Below are 24,375 nucleotides of genomic sequence, written 5' to 3' on the forward strand. Positions count from 1 at the left end.
TCTTTATATAAATAAAATTGTCGCGTCTTTTTTTTTTTTTTTTTAAAAAAAAAAGTTATCCAAAGAACTAAAAGAACTCAAAGAACTCTATAACTATTTACTGGTAAAACAATATGCAACACCACGCGCAAGCAATAGATCTATCAAAAGCTCCCACTATGGAAGAAGTATTAAATGGTCGACTTCACTTGAGACAAAGGTCATTTAATTCAGAGAACCGTATTTTACAAGATGATATAACAGAAAAGTTCAATAAACGAGATAAAAGCTACAGGGAATCGCGTACTTATTCGCAACAGACACCACTGCAAACCTTTCATTGGTCTTCCCAAGACTTACCTCAAGATTTTCGGTCTAACGAAGAAAACATTTTTAAGTTTGGAAGTGGTAAATACCTTAAATGCTTTTAATTTTCACTTTTATTATTACTAAGTATATAATATATAACAATATATATTAGAGTCAACTGTTACAATGGATGAAATATATAATAATGGTACCGGAAATAGAGGAAATAATTTATCAAAAAAAATTTATACAATTCCTTATTCACTTCATTTTAATCATAATACTTTACCTGTTACAACAAATCCATTTTCCGAGAATCGATTTTCATGTTTAGAAAATGAACTTCAAACATGGTTTTTAGACGAAAGTAATTTTACGGATAAATCAAAGGTAACTGATTAATATAATGAATATAATGACGTGAAACGCGTAAATAAGAATAGTCATGTGACTATCGTTGACGCGTTTTTTTTTTTCATTCGTTGTAATTTATAGAATTAACGAACCCCCTTTTTTTTACAGGATTATATTTCATCTCTATTTCCTATTTCAATCGATGAAGAAAACAAGAATGTTATAAACAAGAATGTTATGCAAAATAGGAACGAAACGGAAGGAAAAATCTTAGCAAATAATTTTGATCATACAAATAAAATTGACATTCTTGATTCTGAATATCGAATAATAAAGAAACTCGCCGAAAAGCAACAGCATAGTGTCAAAGAAAGCTTAGCAGCAGAAAGTTTGGTGACATTACAAACTTCAAAAGAAGAAAATGAATTGTTACAATCATCTAAAGATCAAAGGATGCAAAATAAAAAGAACGGGAAAACCAAACAAAAAGCTCATAATGAACAAAATCAAGCAGATAAGGAGAATCATCATGATTTAAACACGAAAAATATGCTCCCAGATCAGCTTCTTTATGATATGTTCATTAAAAGTGGGTTAACAATGGAGGATGTACTAAAATTTAAGGAAGATAGTTACAGAAATCAAAAGGTGACTATTTTAATCTTGCATATTCCATTGATTATATTAATATTACGTTAATTATTAATGAAATTCTTTAAAAAGATTGATGATACAATTTTAAATCCAGCCGCAATTTCTATGCAAATACCTACAACGGTCAATATGCCAACGCAATTGCAAGCACCAGTTCCCGTACCAAATCCATTTCAAAGTCCTGCACCAATTAACCCAGTAAAGATTAAGTTACCAAAAACAAAACCTGCAAATGTTTCAGGATACAGATCAAAACCCGCACCAATCTTACCAGGGACAATTATACCCTATCACCCGTACCTAAATCAAGAAGACGATGCAGAAACAAACACGCAAATGAATGATATACAAGAAAAACATCAACGGCCAGGTTATTCCTATGCTTCTATGATAGGACAAGCCATAATGACATCACCAGAGAAAAAACTTGCACTAGCTGAGATATATTCCTGGATATCGAAAACCTATCCTTATTACAGGATGAATGATATTGGTTGGAAGGTAAGAAAGTTTATTAGCTATTGTATTAAGATTTCGAGATTACTCTAAATTTTAATAGCTTTTGCAAATCAAAAATATAGAATTCTATACGCCATAATCTATCATTATATTCGGCTTTTATAAGAGTTCCTAATGAAGGTGCAACGAGATCTCTTTGGATGATCAACCCTGAAGAAGAACAATGTTTCGTTAATGGTGTTTACCATTACTCAAAAGTAAGCAATAAGTACTTAATTTATCTAGCTGACCTTGTAAGATGAAAAGCTTTTTTATACTTATACGGAACCAAATTATAATTTAGAGGCCACCAGGTAGCAACAGGAACTTGAGAAGAAAACCTAAAAACACATCGACAAAGTTAAGTGTTGACAATGAAAATTTGAATAGCGTTGTACAAGCTACTAGTACTACTGCGAATGATACCATTATGCCGACGGCAGCATCTGGTACGATGAATCCAGTTAAATATTTCACAAATCAGTATAATATTCAATCGTATAAATTTCCTAAAGAAGTTTTATCTGATACGTCAGATTAATGTCTTCAGTGTGTCGTATGCAAGTTTTCTTTGTAAAATAATCGGTCTTTTATTAATTAGGAATTGTTTTTGTCATAGTAATTGAAGTATTGATTGTACAATTTGTGATGATTTCGTTACATAAAAAATCACGCTTTTTATAAAAATAATTAAATAATTAATATAATTGTAAATATTGATATTCTCGAGAGAGAGAGTGTGTGTGAGTTCCGGTTCAAATCAAATCCGCCTAAGTTTAATTTTGTTTATAAAGAATATTAAATAATACAAAGAAAAATGGACAATTATTAAATTTGGAGTGTACGACCTCAATGATTTGATAATTGCGTAAAAAACGTAAAAAAAGTATTAATTAACAGCATATTATAAAAATGAATTTCACAAATATTGGAAGGGAATGATAAAGATTTGTTGCAATTAACTAGTATTTTCCAATTCGCTTTCGTTAATAATATTTGTTTTATTTTACGAAGTAAACATGATAAATGAAAAATGAAATGATGAATCAATAAGGCAAACCACCAACATAAATATATTTGAAATCGGATTTATTTTAAATTTATATAGCGCCACAACTAATAAATAGATTATTTTGGACCTAAATAAAAATATATAAATATATTTAAATGTTAAATATTTCTTGGTAAAAGTTAAAGATAATATATCTTACCAAGCATTTTTTCTGGTTTAACATATTCATCAAATTGTTCTGAAGTGAGTAACCCTAATTTAATAGCGGATTCTTTCAACTATTAATTAAATTAAAAAAAATATTATTAAAAATTTTTAATTATCAATCAAAAAATTCCAGTTCAAGAATTTACCGTCAAATTTTCTTTATATGCATTCTTTGCTACTGCAGCAGCCTTATCATATCCTGTTATATAAAATTATCGTATTGATTATTTGTATACCCTTACGAATATTTACATTCAAATTACTTTGTGATAATTACCAATATGTGGATTTAAAGCAGTCACAAGCATAAGACTTTGTTGCATAATATTGTTAATCTAAAATAATAATGAAAATAATAATAATTAATACTTTTAAACACCAAAATTATTAATATTATGAATAAAAGAAAAAGAATGATATTAACCCTTTCTTCATTAGCTTTGATTCCGACAACACAATTATTTGTAAATGATACACTCGCATCACCCAAAATACGAATTGAATGGAGAAGATTTTTAATTAAAACGGGTTTGAAAACATTTAGCTAATATAAAATATCAAGATTTTATTAATAATCTATATTATTAAAAAAGGAGGCACAAGAATATTTAATCATTACTTCAAAATGTCCATTTGAACCGGATATAGATATGGTGGTGTGATTACCAATTACTTGAGCAGCAACCATTGTCATGGCTTCACATTGAGTTGGATTAACTTTCCCGGGCATGATTGAAGAACCAGGCTCGTTTTCGGGAAGTGAAAGTTCACCAAAACCACAACGAGGTCCAGAACCTAAACAACATGTGAGTATATATTAGTTATCAGAATGTTCCATGTTACAATATATTATACATATATATTTATAACCTTACCAAGAAGACGTATGTCATTGGCTATCTTCATTAAGGAAACAGCAACAGTGTTAAGAGCTCCACTAACCTCAACTATAGTGTCATGAGATGCCAGAGCCTCAAACTATTAATATAATATAAGCTTGGTTAAACAAATATATAATGAATCTTTGAATTAAGTTTATAAGCTGACTTTATTAGGCGCCGTTTGAAAGGGTAAATTGGTTATCTTCGCGATTTCGTTTGCGATATTAACATCAAATCCTTTACGAGTATTCAACCCCTACATAAATTTTGTTATTATCACACGTGACGAAAATAAAATTGAAATGATTGAGTTAATTACATACAGTTCCGACAGCCGTACCACCTTGTGCCAAATAATATAACCTTGGTAATGTTGTTTTAATACGTTCAATACCAAATGTCAATTGTTGTACGTATCCAGAGAATTCGTCGCCAAGAGTAAGCGGTGTAGCATCCTAAAACATTTTTATTAAGATGTTATTATTGGTAAATGCGTCTATTTATTTTTTTTAAAAAAAGGAACATACTTGCAAGTGAGTTCTTCCGATTTTAATGATGTTTGCGAATTCTTTGGATTTTTCTGCAATCGCGTCACGCAATTGTGTCAATCCCGGTAGTAGACGTTCGTTGATTTCGATTGCTGCGGACACATGCATGGCTGTAGGAAAACTTACAAATAAAAAAATACATTATATCACGTGTAATCTAATATATGATATCGACGTACCAAATACTCACGTATCGTTTGAAGACTGACTCATATTCACGTGATCATTGGGATGAACTGGACTTTTACTTCCAAGTTGGCCACCTAATATTTCAATAGCTCTATTTGCAATAACCTAATTGTACCACAGAGAACTAAGATTATCGATAAATTAAAATCTAATCAATAAAAATCATTATATCATTACCTCATTTGCATTCATGTTTGTTTGTGTTCCAGAACCTGTCTGCCATACTACCAAAGGAAAATGATCTAAGAGATCTCCCTTGCTTACCTACATAAAAAAAGACACGAAGTTTTTGAAAGATTTTTTGAAGATGAATAAATGTTATAATTGATATACCTCGTTCGCAGCCTTAACGATAGCTTCACCTATTTTTTGGTCAAGACCATAAGTAGCATTTACAGTAGCGGCAGCTCGCTTTATTATACCGAATGCCTTAATTAAAGGTTCAGGCATACGTTCGGTTGGACCACCGATATCGAAATTCTTGAGTGACCTATTAACATTGAAAGGTTTAACATAAACGAGTAAGACTTGAACAAAAGTCAAAATGGCATAATATAATACAAAAGAATTTTAAAATTCTCGAATAAAATAAATGACCTACCTTTGAGTTTGCGCACCCCAATAACGGTCCGCAGGAACTTCAATGTCACCAAATGTATCTCGTTCAATTCTATACTTTTGCTGAGAAGTCATTACAGTTTTGAAAAGTTAGTGATGTTTTTTTTTTTTGAGATTATATAGTAAGAGATGCTCACGTGATAAGATAAATTATCTTACCCAATGTGATGAAACAATGCTGAATGAACGATTTTGTAAACGAAAAATCTAAAAAAAAAATGATGATTAATTTGAAGTTGTTTGTTTCTTTAATAAAAAAAAATTTTTTTAATCGTACGGGTTTGGCTTGGACACGAACGAATCTTAAATTCTTCAACATTTGTGAATCAGAAATTAGAGGAAAAAAAAAAAAATTTTTTTTCTAATAGATATTTTATATCGATTTTTTTTTTGACGCATCATGAAGATCACGTTCAATGCACCCTCATTCACTAGATTTGGAAAAAAAATCTGCATTTCATTATAATAAACCTCCCAATTTTTAACGGTGCAAAAAGATGAATTGTAGTTTTATTAAATAAAGTTAAAATAATATTCTAATAACGTAATATAATAACGTAATAAATATAAATAATATATATATATAATCTATTAAAAAACTAATATTAAATTAAATTAATTAAATTAAACCAACTCGGAAGAAACAGAAGGTTTGTTCTTTTTAAATCCAATGATTCCAGAACAAAAATTTAAACATAATTTTGCAAGACTCCACCAAAATAAAAGAATTTTAAAAGGTAAATAACATAATTTACTAATATTTCCTTCGGATGAAATCATTTCAGCAGGTCTTTGTTGTGAAGATAATTCTATGGTACCAGTCGCTCTTACATTATTAAAAGTATTTTCTTTTGGAAAAATTCCAATTAATAACTTAATTTCGGAATCACTTAATAAACTGCTCATATACCAAGTTCTCAAATTATCATCTTGACCACTTTCGTCGGCTTGTTGAACTGTATGAGTAAAACTTAATACATTAATCAATAGATTAACGCTAGCTCTCATAAAATCAGGACCATTTTGAGTAAATATATCATCTAAAAAAGTCCAACTTGCTAAAATTGGTTGATTTAATTGTAATTTAAATATATGTAATAATCCTTTAATAAAAGATTTTGCACCAACTGAATTTTTATATTGATTAATGAAAGTTGATAATTCTGAACGACGATGTAAAGGAGTATATTGTGCTGGTTTGGAATTTAATAATCTATCTAATTCTTCATAAAGTTGTGTTGCTTTTTTATGATGAAATTCTGATCGAATTTTACGTTTTGCCTCGAGGTATTTATTATATTCTTGTGGTAATAACATTATACCATTAACAAAACCTATTTTATTAAGTAGCTTTTCTAAATCTTCCTTCTTTCCCGCTACCGTCTGGTCAATATCAGAAAAATTTAAAGTAATAGTTTCATCAGAATGTGAAGCAAATTCTACAAGTCCAATAATTGTACCAGCAAGTTCATCATTATTTACGTAAAAATTTGAACATATATTTTCCCATTCTTTAAGGTATGTTTCAATAGACAAAAGACTTCCTGAAGTCATTTTTTACTACTAAAACTTTTTAGAATGTTTCGTTAATGTAAGAGAACTTAAGCTGAGGATGAAGACTTTTTTTTTTATTAATTAAAAGGAGAGAACAAAGGATAAAATTGAATTATACAGTTATATATGTTTGGTAATATTTTCACGTGAAAATCTGTACTGTATAATTAATTATTACTCCGGACTTCCCGAAAAAATAAGGGCTAAGTTTAAAAAAACCTTATTTTATACGATTTGAAACACTATTCTCCTTTTAGATATTCATTTTTTGACTTCAGCTATTCCAACGTTTGAAAGTATCCTTGTTTTATAATTTACCATTTAACAATTAGTTCGTAATATTGTTTATTTATTGTACGAATAAAGATTCGGGCTTTTGAGCTTTCGAGTTTTTTTAACTTTAAAAAATTCAAACCTAATTTTCTTTTCACGTGATCATAAATAATGTCTATTAATAATACTAAAAATTTTAACCATTTGAAATTAACCCCTGAAAAATTAGCAGTATGGGGCGATCGTCGTTCTTCAAATACTAATTTATTTCAGCAGAATCAAAATAATGTTCGGGATAACTCTCAAGATCATGAAACTAATCATGAACGAAGAACTAATGAAATCCAACAGGAAAATGAAAAAAATTTGCATCCTTTACCATTCGCTAGTCAAGTAAATGATCATAGTAATCAATCGGTTCATGAAATTAACTCTAATTTGAATTTGCCGAACAATCTACAAGTTGAAACCCAAGAAGATAATATGTCTTTAGATGATGGATTTGGTGATTATTTGAAAGATTCCAAATATATTCGAAATATTGATCAAAATGAAATGAATTTACAAGAAGATTATGAAAATATGAACATTGATAGCAATGTAGAAACTATTGACCTCACTGAAGGCTTTATGGATCATGATGTGCAAAGATTGAAAAATAATGAGACTTTTGACCAGGAACAAATTTTCAATCCCATATCTGAAAATAAATGTAATCTTAATTCATCAATTATTTTTGAGCAAAGAGATAATTTGTCAAAGGATGGTTCTTCAAATTTTTTAAAGACAGTACAGGATGTTGCGCCAACTGTCGAAAATCCGATTGACCAAGATAATACGTTGCATGAACATCCGTTGAAATTGGATGCACCAAATAAAGAGATACATTCCACTGAAAATCAAGGCGATTATTTGAAATCATCGTACGAGGAAACATATTTCAATACTAAACCTGCATTACAATGCAGGCCTATTTTTAGTAATGAAAAATATAACAAGATGAAAGAAGCTTCCCGTTTACGTGCATCTAATCCAAACATTTCTCACTTTATGAAAACTGTCTTACCTAATAAAAGATCGGATTTCGATCGTGACATGGAAGTGTGTAGCGTGCGCTTAACAATAATATCTAAATAATATGATAACGAACAATCTAATTCTTATCTATCTTTATACTTATACGATAGGAAATTTTATGTGATATAGAAGCATGTGTGCTTTATTTTTTCATCATTTATAACTTTTTACTGGTAAAATAATATTTAATTAATGACTTTACCGAACTAGATTATGAACTAGTGCAAGAAGGACAACTTGAAGTGAATCAACAGCTTGATTATATTGAGCGATCATTAGATTCTTTGAATAAGGAATTCAACAAATATCGAGGTAAAAAATAATTTATTTTTCGAGAATTTTAAGGAAACTAATCATTTTATCTTTGTACAGTTAAACTATGTGAATTGAGCCAAGACTTTTGTGATCAAATCCAGATTAATGTTCTTAAAGAAAGCGAAGAATGGGAAAGTGTGTTTGATAGGATTGGATCGTAATTATTAACTGGTGATTGAAGTTTTGTTTATTAATAATGTGGAGAAAATTTCACCAATCAACATAAATTAATGCTAATTATATATTACAGACTATAACAAAACAGGTAATATGTTGTGGTAAAAATTATTAAACATGACGTTAAATGTTTTTAATGCATGTACTGCAAAAAAATTAGCCATTAATTTGCAATACGAATTATTAACTTCTTATATCATTTTAGGTTATCCTTTCCTTTGTCCCATATTTAGTGAAAAACACCGAAACATCCCTTCAAATATTAAGATATACTAATTATTTTCCTTATTATAATAAACAACAATAAATTTTATTAACGGCGTAAATACGTATGACTTGCGAAATTCTTTCCTTTTTAATGAATTAAATGAAGATCCTTTGAAAAAAATTTCCGCATATTATCTCATGTATTTAATTTAATCTTGCGGGGGCATTTTTGTTTATAAAATTTAAGATCACAACGTTAAATTTGTTCAAATTACAAAAATAGCTTTTTTTTTAATCTTTAAAAAGAGATTAAAAAGTATAAAAGCCGTTAACATTCAATTGAATTTTAATTTCATCCCAAAAAAAAATTTTTTTTTAACGGGACAATTCTAAAAAAAGTAAAAAATTTTATTTTTTTATTTCTAACGAAACTTCTTTATTTACTGCTTTAAGCAACCTAGTTCTTTATAAATATAAGTAAATTGTTGGTTTTTTATTACTATAACACAATAAATTAAAATTTAATTTCACCAATTTCATTGAGTAATCTAACTTATATAAGAAAATATTAAAATAAAATGGATTATACAAAACTTCCTTTACATAATGATAATTGCAATGAAAAAACGAAAGAATCAAGTCCCGTAAGTTCCGCAAGTCCTGTAAGACCCGTAAGTATAAATTTTGCGCATGTGGCTATGTATCCGATAGTGTATTTCTATGAGTTTCATAGTTTTATACCTATTTAGTTACTTATTTGGGTCATTGTCATATATAAATTGTATAAATAATATAAATTTGTTAGTTTCATAGCGAGCAAATTCTTGTTATGAGAAAATTTGTTCAAAATGTATTTGTTTAGATAAGAGGCTGTGTTATAATTAGTAATTTCATTGTAGTGGCTTATTCCCTTGAGAATTATGTGGTTTTTTTTATATCGACCGATTTTTCAATTTTTAGCCTCTTTCAATTTTAACCAAATTTTTCTTTTTCTTTTTTTTTTTAAAAAAAACAAATTTCTCGACTGGATCTTCTCTAACTTTATTCTCTTCTTAAAATCAAGATGTATTCAATTTCATCGTTCTCACCAGATACAACGGGTATATCAAAGTCTTTCCCGTATTCACCATCAAGAATTGGAACGATTAAATTATTGATTTTAACAATAGTGACTCCAATAATGATTCTTACAATTGTAAATCCAATGTGGATTTGTATTTTCATGAAATATCCTCATTTACATCGCACTGCTAAGATACCTGTTAGCGTTGAAATGCCTCATGTATCAAATAATAATGTTCATAATGCTCATAATGCTCATAATGTTCATACTGACAATTTATCTGGCGCTAAACCTCAAACTCACACTCACACTAAATCATATAAAGGTGGAATTAAAGTAACACAAGAAACGATTGATGTAATTGTAGCGTCAAAAGACGGTCATCGTTTACAAGAATTTGAAACCACAATCACAGTAATTGAAAATATTCCACCTAGAACCAAAAATCATCGTAATCGCAAACAGATTTCTCAACATGATACTAATAAAAAAGGATTCAAAGCTCATGCTCAAGTGTCTGTCGCTTCTCAAGTAAAGAGCCATAACGAATCCATTACAGACAAAATTAGAGAGAGATTATTTAGGAATAGAAATAGTTGTGCTTATGTTGCTTTATCCGTCATAACATTATGTGCCGTTACCATTTTTGGTGTTGTATGCTTATCTAGTGATAGTAAAAAGGTATGTATTATGACGTTTTTACTTACGCAATTTAAACTTTAACTATTGATTAATTATGATTCTAAATTTATAAGGCTTATGAGTCTGTAAATAATGAAGAAGAAAATCGACTAATCGATGATCATTATGTACGAGTTGAAGATTGTGACGAGGACGAGAAATTAGGAGAAAATAATGTTACAGAAAACAAAATCGAAGTATGCATATGATTACTTGCTTTAATCCGTTTGGTAACGATTTAATCTTACTAATGTTGGATTTGTACACTTTAGGATGCATGCGTTATTGATTGTACTCGTGTGCAAGTAAATGATAATAATATCAGTACTCCAACAACTTCACCGCCTCCTTATTCTCCTAATACAAATTCCGAATTGATTTCTACTTCTACTACTTCTTCCGAAAATACTCAACAATCAACTGTCTAAATTAAAATAATTTTAAATATTTAACATAATTTCAATAGTAAATATTTTTCCCTAAAAATAAGGAAGGTAAAACTCTAAATATATTGTTTTGTGTATGAATTGAGCTTTCACTTAAATAAATGGAAAAATCTTATAAATAGCTTAAATTTAATTGAACGGCTTTATTCTACTATAACAAAATATTAAGACTAATATGTTTTACCAAAAGTAAAATCTTATGAGAATAAAATATACAGATAATTTTTAATTTATATTAATTTACCGCAAAAAAATTATTATTTAACAGTTAATGTAATAATAATATACCATAATAGAATCTAAAATTAATTATGTAATTTTCTTTTTAATTCAATAAATAATAATATTTATATTAATAATATACCGTACATAATTATTTATATACGGAAATTTACAAGTGAAAATGGTATCAATTTTGTACCAAGAAGATATCTTGTGTAATTTTTTTTTTTTAAATTTGTTCAACGCGCTTTATTAAACTTTGCTAAATTTTAATTCAATAAATAATAATATTTATATTTGCAATCATAATTATTTATATATACGTACATCAATAAAGTGATAATGCATTTTTTGAAAAAAAAAAAATATTATCACTTTTAGTACTTTTAGTACTGAAGATTTTTTTTATTCTTTAACGTTCCTCTGAGCATGAATTTTTATTAATTGACAGAACTGCGAATAGTACATGGGAGCTAAAACGTCACCCACCCTTTGGCATGCAACCAAGAAGATTTAATTGAAATTTCAACATTTATTTATTTGAAAACTTTTTAAATTATATACTCATAATCATTCCAATTTCAAATTTTTAAAAGTAAATGAGTAAAGAACTCTATTTTTTTAACAATGTGGACAGGATCTCACATTCCTTTCTTTTACATTATTACATTATAAAAATTTTATTCTGTGGGGCTTTTTCATTTTCATTTTCATTTTTTTCTTGTTTATATATAAAAGGGAGTTCTAATGAAAATCTATCCAGATAAATTACAATATTTAGGTAGTTTATCTAATTCTTAAGGATTGAGTCCAATTGTAAATTAGAATGTTAATAAAAGAAATGCATATAGGCAATTTAATAGAATCTGTAAATTTATTTTTCTAAATTTAATGTTCATCCTTATACACAAGACTACAATAAATTACCGGATTTCTTTAAAAATGCTTGGTAATTTTCATATTGCATGAAAGTTTATAAATTTCTGATGAAATCGTTCAAATTTTTTTTTATTTGAAAGCTAGTCCATTGTAGATTTTAAATTTTAAATAAAAAAAGGATATTTTATAGTATGGAAAAAAATTGTCTAATTGTTAATTATGACAGCCTTTTTTAGAATTATTTTGTATATTTATTTACATAGATAGGTTTTAGAATGTCATTTATATAACATTTTTAATTACATTTTTAAAAACTACAACTGATTAGCTTTCAAATAAAAAAAAAATTTATTAAAATCTATTGAAAATTGACAGACTTTTGTATATCTAGAAAAATTCCAATTTTACTGAAAATTACTAATAAACTTGAAAAATAATAGTAAAATATAGTAAAATAGGCATTTTTTAAGATATATACAAGTCTGTCAAATTTTAACAGATTATAATTATTATTTTTTTATTTGAAAGATAATCAATTGTAGTTGTTAAAAATGCAAATAAAAATGGTTGACATATTTGAAATTTTAAAAGTTATCTATGTGCAAATAAATATATAAAATAACCTCAAAAAGTTATCATATTTTATAATCAGATAATTTTTTTTATATCTTATAAACATTTTTTTTTTATTTAAGATACAGTCAACTCCCTCTATAATCACTCCCGTTATAGTCACATTCTACTATATAGTCACACCAGTTGAATGTTCAAAACACTTTATTATTAAAATCTATCCTATATAGTCACAATCTATCTATAGTCACTATCACACCTATCCTCAAAAATCTTATATTAAAAAGAACCGTTTATAATCACAGTTATATAAAGAATATATTAAATAACTTGGCATCTAATAATCGTACAAAGATGTATCATAGCTTGTTAGAATCGTCTCACTGAGACGAATTGAATGGTGGTAGTTTTATCCTTTTCGGATCACTGGCTGACGAGTTATTCAACAAAATGTTAAACATCGGCATTATAATATTTCTTGATTTACGTTTACTGCGCCATTTAACATTTTGCTAGATTTCTCGGTACCTAGTGATTGTAAAAAGACGATTTATAGCTCGTTGGAATCGCCTCATCGAGACGAATCGAATGGTGGTAAGTTCATCTCTCTGTGATCAATATTAACGGAGTTATTACTTAAAAACCATTTAATATTTTTTAATTTCGGAAATTGATCTAGTGATTGGATTTCGATGTATCTTATACCATTAGATTCGTCTCATCAAGACGAATCGAATGGTAGTAAGATCGACTTTCTAGGATCAATATTGACAGAGTTATTACACAAAAACCATTAATATTTTTTTAATTTCAGAAATTAATCTAGTGATTAGATTTCGACGTATTTTATACCATAAGAACCGTCTCATCAAGACGAATCGAATGGCGGTAAGATCATCTCTCTACGATTAATATTGACGAAGTTATGATACAATAAAGTTTTAAGTATAATTCTGACTAAAATTATGTTAATTTTTGGCCGGAATTATGATATACAAATATAAGAAATTTTTTTTATAGTCACATCTCTTTATAATCACCAAATATGGACTGTCCCAAATGTATGACTATAAAGAGAGTTGACTGTATAAAATCTACGAAGGATTATCTTTCAAATAAAAAAAAAATTGAGTGATTTCATCAAAAACTTATGTATTTTTATGCAATTGAAAATTACCAAGCATTTTTAAAGAAATCTGGTAATTTATTGTAGGCTTGTGTATAAGTAATAGAAAAAAGTAATCAGAATTGTAAATAAAAGTTAATAATTAAAACTGCCTCAAATTTTAAAAATTTGTTGCCAAATGTATTATTAATATTATATGTATAAAATTTCAGCCTTTTATCTTATTTTTCTGTTTTAATCAATTTTTTATTCAAATAGAAATTTAAGTGAAGTAAAGTTTAATAAAAATTTAATAAATCAACTTATATAATATATATTTATAATAAAAAAAAATATAAATATTGTTAAAATAGAAATGTGGCGCAGTAATTTTATGTAGATCAATTTTGTAGATCATTTCGTAGATCCCTTGATTTTTTCGATTTTCTTGATTTTCTTGATTTATTTGATAAATCTGATAAATCTGATAAATTTGATATATTTGATTTATTTATTTTATTAATTTTATTTATTTTATTTGTTATATTTTATTTATTCAATATATTTATTTTATCTTATTTATTTATTTTATCTTATTTATTTATTTTATTTTATTTATTTTATTTATTTATTATATTTGATTTATTTATTTTATCAAATATTCTTGATTTTTATTTTATTATAAATAGTGATAGGATTTTACCAAATAAGAGGAGGTCAGTTAGTTAGTGAAGAATTGTATTGTAGTTTTCGAGTTATACGAAAAGAGTATTATTCCCAGTAGTATAATTCAAGATAGTTAATTTCGCAACCAAGAGATTATTTATATTTTTTGTCGTATTTAAAATCTTACATTATTTTAATAAAAACCTATTTTCTTTAACTGAACATCCAACGTTATTTCACGTGATTATTTGTGATCAACTTAAGACTCTCCTATTAAGTTAAACTCCAGTTAACCTGTTAAAGCATTAAAGTTTTTCAGTCAGCTTTAATCGTTGACAGGATAACAATTTAATGTGAGTTGGGTGGAAACTAAAGAAAAATAGTAATTGTGAATGAATAAGGAATTTCAGTATTTACAACAGATTTTTCAGCATATAGAAGATCATAACTAAGGAAAACAAGATTTAATTGAAGATTTATCGTGTGCAAATTGCTATCCAGAAGATCAGAATTTAGGATTATTAGAGAATCCCAGATTTAGAGAATTTTGGCAATTCGTTATTTCACCCAGGTATCTAGATAGTGTTTTTACACAAAATACTATACGAATCTTTAGAAAATTACAGCGACAACGAGATAGCCAAGAAGTTTACAAATTAATTCAGGAGTTAGTACAAACTATTAGGTATATAGTAATACCAGCATTTGATACATTAGTAGAAACGATACAATTCTATTGGGAAGTCACAGATTGCTTTAATAATTGGGAAGCATATTATTCAGAACAATCATCAGATACAGCCAGTAATACAAGTAAGATATCAGGGAAAGTGAATCAAAATAAGACAGATAAAAATGATGAAAGTTTAGGTAATGAACAACAATTTGGAGGAACTGAGCCTACAACAAGTATACAAGACAAAGCATGGCAAGACCAACGAAATGAAGAAGGTGAAAACAAAGAAGCAGAAAGTATAGTATCACATGATACAGTACTCAAAAATGGTGAAGATAGTAGTTTCAGTCAAATAGGTATAAACGATACCTCAAATGACCACATTTATGATCCAAAAAAAGAAGTGAAAGAGAAGCAAAAGGCTAAAACCAGCAGTAGTTCAAATAAATGGAGTACAGAACCATTTTCAACTTATAAACCATATTCTGGTACTGGATTATCATCAAATCCTAAATCATTTGTAACTGTAAAACCGTTTCAGGGTTCATTCAGTTCTCCTAGTATTAAAACATCAACCTTGAAAACTTCTCAACAGAATGACCTTCTTGATTTTTCTAGTAATAATTTACAAGATGATGAAGAACCAGAAGAACAAACTCCTATTAGTGAAGCTGAACAAAATAAGATCATGTTACAGTTTTTTCAACAAGCCCAAAAATTTTATGCAAAAGGAGTCGAACCTAGAGAATCCAGACTGGTTGATTTTCCAGTTTTTAAAGGAGGAAATCAGGATCCTGTCGAATGGATTGAAGCTTTTAGTAGAGCTTGTGTAGCTAATAGAGTCAGTGAAAAACGAGCGATTGTTTTAGTAGCATCATATCTAAAAGGGACAGCATTAACTTAGTACAATCGCCAAAATATTACTTTTTGGGAGAATGATAATAACCCTCAACGATCATTTACACATTTATTTAAGGATCATTTCTGTAATCCTTTTAGGATTAGTCAGTAGAAACATCAACTGCGAAATAGGAAACAAAAACAAGGAAAAACAATTGAAGAATATATCGCAGCAATTACAGAATTATAGAAAAGAGTAGATCCTACAGATAGACGAATGGAATTAGATAAAATTCATGAATTTATCGAAGGTTTAAGACCTGAGTTTGTTGTACCTGTACAATCCGCTATGCCTCAAACAGTGTAAGCAATGGAAAAGACAAGCATTTCGAAACTGCTTTTTCAATGGGTAATGGATCTATCAGTTTATTTGATGATACCAGGTTATTTACAAAATATGAATGGAGGAATGATCCCTGCTCGAACCAATTTAGCCATGTATTAACCTGCCTATTCAATGAGTTATTCCCAACCAGAAAGTGTAGAAAAGATGGTTGAACGGAAAATCAGTGAAGGAATTACTGCAGCATTAAGCCAAATACGCACAAAAACTAAACCAACCAATCCTACTCCAAATAATAACAACAATAATAATCAAAACAGGAATAATTCAGGATGCTATGTCTGTGGAAAAACTGGACATATCGCAAAAAACTGTCGTCAAAGAAATAATCAACAAAACAATAATAATCGCAACAATAATGGGAGAGATTTAAGAAATGTTGATTGTTACAATTGTGGAAGAAAAGGACATGTATCCAGGAATTGCAGGTCACCACCATCAAATAATAATAATAGTAATAATGAAACCAATAATGGTTTCCAAAATAATGGTCGTTTAAACTACTAAGCGCACCTCTAGAGGGAGATAGTGCGAATTTTAGAAAACCCTCTAACGAAATTAGTACTAAAAGAGTGAATTGGAAGGACCCATTAAAAGAAATCAGACTTATTGAAAAGCCAATTCAACTATTAAAAAGACCTACATATGTTCTTAACGTTTTATATAATAACTTTGGGATTTATTTATCGAAACGACTACAGAAAAATAAAACAATGTATAATTTATGGCAAGTAGCAGGAGGAAAAGTAGAGAATCGTGAATCTTCTCTTCAAGCTGTGCTTAGAGAAACAAAAGAAGAAACAGCGCTAGATATTAAAAAAGATGAATGTGTATTTTTATTTAACGATCCAGCTTTTAATTGTGATGTTTATATAACAAAAGTACCTGATTATCAAGAGTTACAGCGAACTGAACTTGAAAAACAAGGAGCTTGGACAATTACTTCTTTTGAACAATTCCAATTTATGGCAAAACATAATGAATTAACCCCAACACTAGTTAATTATTATAATGATATTCTTGACCAATTGATTAGAGAAGAACCAGCATATCTTAATCAAAAAGAAAGAGCTGAAGAAGCTTTATATGGAGAAGCAATTGTATATGGACAGCCTGTTAATGTCTTAATAGATTCAGGAGCTATAGGTTGTATTATCTCTAAAAGATTCCTAGATAAAGTCAATAAAGGAATTGAATTACCTACGAATATTAAAATCATCGATGTAACAGGACAAAAGTCATCACTACTGGGAATGGTTCAGCAAGTTCCAGTACAAATGAGGGATATTAAAGTCTATATCAATATGATAGTCACAAATTCAGCTGAATATAATGTTCTACTTGGTAACGAATGGTTAAAGAAGGTTAATGCAAACATTGATTATGGACAGAATACCATCACCATTAAATATAAAGGAATCCAACAACAAATTCCTGTCACATGTTCTCAAAAATTGGACCCAACAAAATATACAGTCATTGACCCAGTAGATGAACTAGAATTAGAAGATGAGTTAGAAGACACCATAGTAGTTCCATTTTATAAAGCAGAAATAACCAAAAGTACTTTTCAAATCAATGATCGAGAATATCACCCAGGGTATTTGGAATATATTAAGCAGCAAAGTCACAATAGTACTGGTGTAATTAATAGTAAAGGGCCAGGAAAATGCCTATGTAAAACCCTAGGAGAACAAGAAGTTTGTGATAATTGTCAAATAGTTCAAGAAGATTGGAACATTTATCACGTGATGCAAGAATCAGAAAGTTCGAATATATCTAATATTCAATTAGAACCAGAAAAAGTTGTTCCAATTGGAGAATTAGAGGAAAATCAATATCAATCACTTCATCAATTATTAGATAAAAATAAAGACTTATTTGCTAAATCATTGCAAGAGTTAAAACGAACTCCAGAAGGAGAACATATTATTATCACTGAAGAAGTGCCACTTATCAAAAAGCAAGCTTATAGGACAGCACCAAAGGAAAATGAATTTATTGAGAGTGAAATTAATGACATGTTAGAACAAGGGCTAATAGAACCTTCAACTAGTCCCTGGTCATTTCCAGTAGTGGTAGTGAAAAAGAAGAATGGAAAACTTAGGTTTTGCGTTAATTATAAACCTCTTAATGATATTACAAAAAAGGATAATTATCCGCTCCCAAGAATTGATGAATTATTAGATTCTCTACAAGATGCACAATGGTTCACCACTTTAGATTTAGCATCAGGGTATTGGCAAATAAAAGTAAGGGCAGAAGATCAGGAAAAAACAGCCTTTATCACAAAATTTAGAACATACGAATTCAAAGTTATGCCTTTTGGACTTTGCAACGCACCTGCAACATTTCAGCGAACTATGGACAAAGTTTTACATGGGATAAAAGAAAAGTTTGTTTTAGTTTATCTTGACGATGTCATTATATATTTAAAAACTTTTAAAGATCATATTCAACATTTGGAAGAAGTCCTAAATAGAATTCGTAAAGCTAATCTAAGATTAAAAGCAGAGAAATGTCATTTTGCAGCAGCTGAACTTCAATTTTTAGGACATGTTGTAGGAAAAGAAGGTGTTAAACCTAATCCAGAAAAAGTCAATAAAATGGTTAATTACCCAGAGCCTCAAAATATTAGAGAATTACGTGGAGTCCTAGGATTATTCTCTTATTATTGACGCTTCATCAAAGATTTTGCTAAAGTTGCTGATCCAATGTACAAATTATTAAAAAAGGATGCACCCTATGAATGGACAAATTTACAACAAAAGGCATTTGAGAATTTAAGAGATAAATTAACAACAGCACCGATTGTACAATACCCAGATTTTTCAAAACCTTTCTTTTTATATACCGACGCTTCAACTATAGGATTAGACGCAGTACTTGCACAGAAAATTGATGATCAAGAGCATGTGATCACCTATGCTAGTCGAACTTTAATACCAGCGGAAAAGAATTATGCCATCACAGAATTGGAATGCCTTGCGATTGTATGGGCAGTTAAATATTTTTGACATTATCTTTATGGAAGTAAGTTCACTATCATTACCGACCATGCAGCACTCAAGTGGTTGTTGAATTCAACAACAGAAAATAATAATAAAAGATTGGAAAGATGGAAGATTGCCTTATCAGAATATAAATATGACATTGTATATCAGAAAGGAACTAAACATGCGAATGCTGATGCATTCTCTCGTCTTGACTCAACCTCAACTCATAATCACACCAATCCTTCAACCTCACATAACGATCATGGATGAACAACTATATAAAGAATTAATCTTATTCTTAACAACTCTCACTTTTATGGATGGTATAACTGATAAACGGAAAACCTAAATTCGGAAAAACTCAACCCAATATATTTGTCAAAACAATATTTTATTTAGGAAAACAAAGGATGGTATAAGAAAAGTAATTCTACGTGAACAAGTAGAACCTATTTTATATCATTTTCATACAAATATGAGCGGTGCTCATTTAGGAACAGACGCTATAATTGGAAAAATCAAAGATCGATATTATTGGCCACAATTAGGAGAAGATGTAAAAGAATATATAAGAACTTGCGATATTTGTCAAAAAAGAGGACTTACTAATCGTCGGGAGGAACTGATACCAATACCAGTTAAGGGACCATTTCACAGGATAGGAATTGACATTAAAGGACCATTGCCGATCACCAGTAGTGGAAATAGGTATATTATCGTCGCCATGGATTATTTTACAAAATGGCCAGAAGCAAGAGCGATATCCAATATTAAAGCAGAAACAGTAGCTAAATTTATTTATGAAGAAATTATTTGTAAACATGGAGTTTCACAAGAAATTCTATCAGATAGAGGAACATCATTTATGAATAAATTAATTGATGAATTATGTGAAAATTATCAAACTAAACATCGTCTTACCTCAGCTTATAGACCTCAAACAAATGGAATGGTTGAAAGATTTAATCGAACAATTGGTGAATGTATAGCAAAATTAGTTCAAGATAATAATAAGGAATGGGATCAACTAATCGATGCAGTACTTTTAGCATATCGAATGAAAAAACATAATACTATGGGAAAACACCATTTTATTTAACTTATGGACGAGAAGCAACTTTGCCAATTGATTTAAAAATCCCATCGCAAATATCTCAAAATGAAAAAGACCCAATACAAAGACGAATTTATCAATTAATAGTCGAATTAGAAGAAGAACGAAATGATGTTTCGTTAAGAATTGAAAAAGAACAAGCGAAGCAAAAACAAGTATATGATCAATAAGGAATTTCAGAAAAATTGAAAATAGGAGATCAAGTCTTAGTAGAACGAACGTGGCTTAAAAATAATTTCTCAGTAAAATTAGAAAATAAGTGGATAGGACCTTATTTTATTCATGAAGTGCTTAATGATAATGTTTATAAACTTAGAAATTTAGACGGAAAATTAGTTAAACATGTAATTCATGGAAATAGGCTTAAGAAATATCCCGAGCGAAGATTGGAACCAATAGTTATAATTTGAAAATAGTAAAAAGTTTTATTAGAAAAAAATATTATTGTTCATTATTATTATTATCATTATCATTATCGTTATTATTATCATTATTATCATTAATATAATCAGGACCATCAGCAACAAATATTTGATCATAATAAGAAGAAAAGGAAAAAGATGAAGATGAAGATGAAGGTATGGGTGAAGGAGACTTAGGCATACTATCGTCAACAACAATCATACCATATTTTTGTATAACACTCATCGCGTGATAATATTTAGTTTCAAAATATTTTGTACTATACATAGCGCTTTTGTTCTCCCTTTTCAGTTGTTTTACTTTGCCCTTTAAGCCGACAATTTCTTCATCTTGTTGAATAACCTTTTTCTGGGCCTCCCAGCATTCTACTTCGGCGATAGCCCACAGTTTGTTATTGGATTGCGCTTCTTTCTCTTGTTGATGAATTAGCTCTTCTTGTTGATAGAGTAATCCAGATTGTAAAACTCCAAACTCTGTCAAAGTCATAACTTCTTCTTGTAAGGAATTATTTTCAGCTTGTAAGGAATCATTTTCAGACTGAAACGTTTGAACTTGATCTTGTGTTATTAAATGGGAAAGTAGAAACACCAAATTAGTCAAAGACTAAGTGAATAAATCAATAGTCCAAAAAAGTTCTACAGGAGGAGTCCATTCAAGACTAGATATCCTGGAGGTATAAATACCCCATCTGCAAGTCGAAAAGAGCCAGAGAAATCAACTGTTCAAGAACCGGATAAAGGTCGAAACCCTGTCTGCAGGCTATCCCCGTCTAAGAAACATTTTTAGAACCTTGCGTGCAATACTCACCTCAAGTTGACGAAGTTGTGATTTACGAGCAGCCTTTAGGACCTTAAAGCGAGCTTGTGATTTTTTTTGGGATGTTTTTGATCGACGGCAGCCCATTTTAATAATAAGGATGTTAGGAAAAATATGTAAGTTTTAATAAAGGTAATATATACAAAAGGATTTTGCGGAGAAGTGAAGAACAAGGGGAAAGGAAAAAATTAGGTTCTTAAATAAGAAAAAGACACGACGCGAGAAAATATGCTCTAGACGAAATAACAAAAATAACGCGAAAAATTCAATAACAGCTGATAATAATTACACGTGGAAATAATTAAAGAGAAGAAAAAATTATTTTTAGAATAAGGAGAAATGTTTCAAAATAGTAATACGCGATTAACTAATTTAAGGGGTAAAATCAATCAAACTAAATTAGTGGAACAATAATGTCGCGATCTACTGAAATTAGTAGTTAATCATTAATTGTCCGGAGCGTAGCGAAGGACTATTTATTGTACGGAACTAGATAAATTTGCAGTACCGGTTTAACCCATGTATTTTTCCTTCCTTCCACCTACGTCACTATAATTTAGCCCCTGCTTATTTCCTTTTATGTTTGTATCACATTTTTTGTAACGCTTTATTTTTAGCAACACATTTTGTGTAACCATTTATATATGTATGTAAACGTATTAAGCGACGGACCCTCAACGGTTTCCGTTTTCCTAGTAATATTAATTAATTAAGTGCGACAATGAAATTCTTATTTAAAGACGCGTTCTATTTTGTTATGATTCATTTTTTCTCATCATGACGCCTTACAAAATTGTGTTACAAGACCTATTAATTGAAGGAAATAGTTCTCACGAATTACAAGACGAACCTTATTCAGACGAAATGGATGATAAAACAAAAATTCATGTGACTTTCCAATGTTTGTTACAAGCTCAACGACTAAAACAAAGAATTCCAGCTCTAGTTTTCGCATATTTCTTAGGACAGCTTATTGAACAAAAAGAATTGACTAAGAAGCAAGTTAGACAAATGGTTTCAGAACATTATTATTGGATTTCTGTTCGTGTTTATTATATTTTTGAAACAAGTCCTACTCAAATTTATTGTACCGTTAATACTACTGTTAATTTGATAAGATCTTTAAAACAAAATGAAATTAAACAATTGGTATTGAAAATTTAAAGACTCACAGGAGTTCGTTCTTTAAGGGGGAAAAGTGTTAAAATAGAAATGTGGCGCAGTAATTTTATGTAGATCAATTTTGTAGATCATTTCGTAAATCCCTTGATTTATTTGATAAATCTGATAAATCTGATAAATTTGATATATTTGATTTATTTATTTTATTAATTTTATTTATTTTATTTGTTATATTTTATTTATTCGATAGTATATTTATTTTATCTTATTTATTTATTTTATCTTATTTATTTATTTTATCAAATATTCTTGATTTTTATTTTATTATAAATAGTGATAGGATTTTACCAAGTAGGAGGAGGTCAATTAGTTAGTGAAGAATTGTATTGTAGTTTTTGAGTTATATGAAAAGAGTATTATTCCCAGTAGTATAATTCAAGATAGTTAATTTCACAACCAAGAGATTATCTATATTTTTTGTCGTATTTAAAATCTTACATTATTTTAATAAAAACCTATTTTCTTTAACTGAACATCCAACGTTATTTCACGTGATTATTTGTGATCAACTTAAGACTCTCCTATTAAATTAAACTCCAGTTAACCTGTTAAAGCGTTAAAGTTTTTCAGTCGGCTTTAATCGTTGACAGGATAACAATATAAAAAAAATTTTTACTGTATTTATTCAAAGGAAATAATAATTTTACGCCCCTGCGTAGCAACGCATCCTCTTAAATCACGTGATAATAATTAAATTTTGATTGGCTGTACATATACACCAATAATGATATGCCAAGATTTTTTTATTATTCTCATAAATTTTTTACGCGAACCTTCCTTTTTTTGTTTTTGTAATCAAAAAAACTCTTTCTTTTTTTGTTTTACAGTTGGCAAAAGCTCTCTTTTTTTGTTTCATTACTAGTAAATCTTTTTCCTTTTTTTGTTTTACAACTTGGTGAAGCTTTCTTCTTTTATTTTACTACAGCAGGTAAATCTTTCTATATTTGTTTTGTTTCTTTGTTTAGTACGTTTACAATAAAGAAATTGTATAGCGATAGAATAAAATAACATATCATAGCTTTTTGGTAAACTTGCCTTTTTTGTTTTATAGTTAAAGACAAACTTACCTTTTTTGTTTTATATTTAGGAACGAACTTTCCTTTTTTAGTATAAAATGGCGGTTTTACAAGAAAAAAGTATTATTGAAGCAATAGAAACTTTAACTAGTAATTCTCAACAATCTGAGCTTTATGTTGGACAGCATTTTATTTCATGGCCATCTGCTATAGCTTACGTTTCAGAATGGTGTAATCTTCAAGGGTTTCAATCACGATTAGATAGATCTGATCGTAATAATAATATGCCAGCAGGTGAATATAGGAAATTAGCTATTGTTTGTCAACACTCTGGTAAATATAAAAAGCCGTTAGCTGAATTATCTTTGAACAATAATATTAAAGAAAATCATAAGACGATAGCAAAAGTTAGTAAAACTATT

General features: G+C 28.8%; 5 protein-coding genes across 5 annotated transcripts; 3 read left to right on the forward strand and 2 right to left on the reverse strand.

Moving 5' to 3' along the window:
* Positions 1 to 43: 43 nt before the first annotated feature.
* OCT59_021988 (uncharacterized protein) lies at positions 44 to 2,490 on the forward strand. Its single transcript, XM_025313992.2, has 6 exons — positions 44 to 387; positions 461 to 678; positions 811 to 1,290; positions 1,366 to 1,797; positions 1,878 to 2,012; positions 2,099 to 2,490. Exons 1-6 carry the CDS (start codon positions 114 to 116, stop codon positions 2,333 to 2,335), a joined length of 1,776 nt encoding a protein of 591 aa, XP_025186072.2. The 5' UTR covers positions 44 to 113; the 3' UTR covers positions 2,336 to 2,490.
* A 253-nt stretch (positions 2,491 to 2,743) lies between these two features.
* On the reverse strand, positions 2,744 to 5,568 carry OCT59_021989 (uncharacterized protein; the record flags this gene model as incomplete). The annotated part of the gene is made up of 16 exons (XM_025313993.2): positions 2,744 to 2,933; positions 3,006 to 3,084; positions 3,160 to 3,212; positions 3,291 to 3,348; positions 3,438 to 3,557; positions 3,633 to 3,808; positions 3,889 to 3,991; positions 4,061 to 4,150; positions 4,218 to 4,349; positions 4,422 to 4,563; positions 4,633 to 4,736; positions 4,809 to 4,895; positions 4,965 to 5,121; positions 5,233 to 5,312; positions 5,409 to 5,456; positions 5,527 to 5,568. 16 exons carry the CDS (start codon positions 5,566 to 5,568, stop codon positions 2,923 to 2,925), a joined length of 1,482 nt encoding a protein of 493 aa, XP_025186073.1. The 3' UTR covers positions 2,744 to 2,922.
* A 159-nt stretch (positions 5,569 to 5,727) lies between these two features.
* On the reverse strand, positions 5,728 to 6,899 carry OCT59_021990 (uncharacterized protein). Its single transcript, XM_025313994.2, has one exon. It carries the CDS (start codon positions 6,801 to 6,803, stop codon positions 5,874 to 5,876), a length of 930 nt encoding a protein of 309 aa, XP_025186074.1. The 5' UTR covers positions 6,804 to 6,899; the 3' UTR covers positions 5,728 to 5,873.
* Positions 6,900 to 7,247: 348 nt separating this feature from the next.
* OCT59_021991 (uncharacterized protein) lies at positions 7,248 to 8,629 on the forward strand (the record flags this gene model as incomplete). Its single annotated transcript, XM_066146883.1, has 4 exons — positions 7,248 to 8,177; positions 8,264 to 8,288; positions 8,364 to 8,465; positions 8,526 to 8,629. 4 exons carry the CDS (start codon positions 7,248 to 7,250, stop codon positions 8,627 to 8,629), a joined length of 1,161 nt encoding a protein of 386 aa, XP_066005982.1.
* Positions 8,630 to 9,819: 1,190 nt separating this feature from the next.
* On the forward strand, positions 9,820 to 11,413 carry OCT59_021992 (uncharacterized protein). The gene is made up of 3 exons (XM_025313997.2): positions 9,820 to 10,596; positions 10,671 to 10,793; positions 10,869 to 11,413. Exons 1-3 carry the CDS (start codon positions 9,916 to 9,918, stop codon positions 11,022 to 11,024), a joined length of 960 nt encoding a protein of 319 aa, XP_025186077.1. The 5' UTR covers positions 9,820 to 9,915; the 3' UTR covers positions 11,025 to 11,413.
* Positions 11,414 to 24,375: the final 12,962 nt, after the last annotated feature.

Source organism: Rhizophagus irregularis, chromosome 30 (genome assembly GCF_026210795.1).
Source record: "Rhizophagus irregularis chromosome 30, complete sequence".
NCBI classification, from domain to species: domain Eukaryota; kingdom Fungi; phylum Glomeromycota; class Glomeromycetes; order Glomerales; family Glomeraceae; genus Rhizophagus; species Rhizophagus irregularis.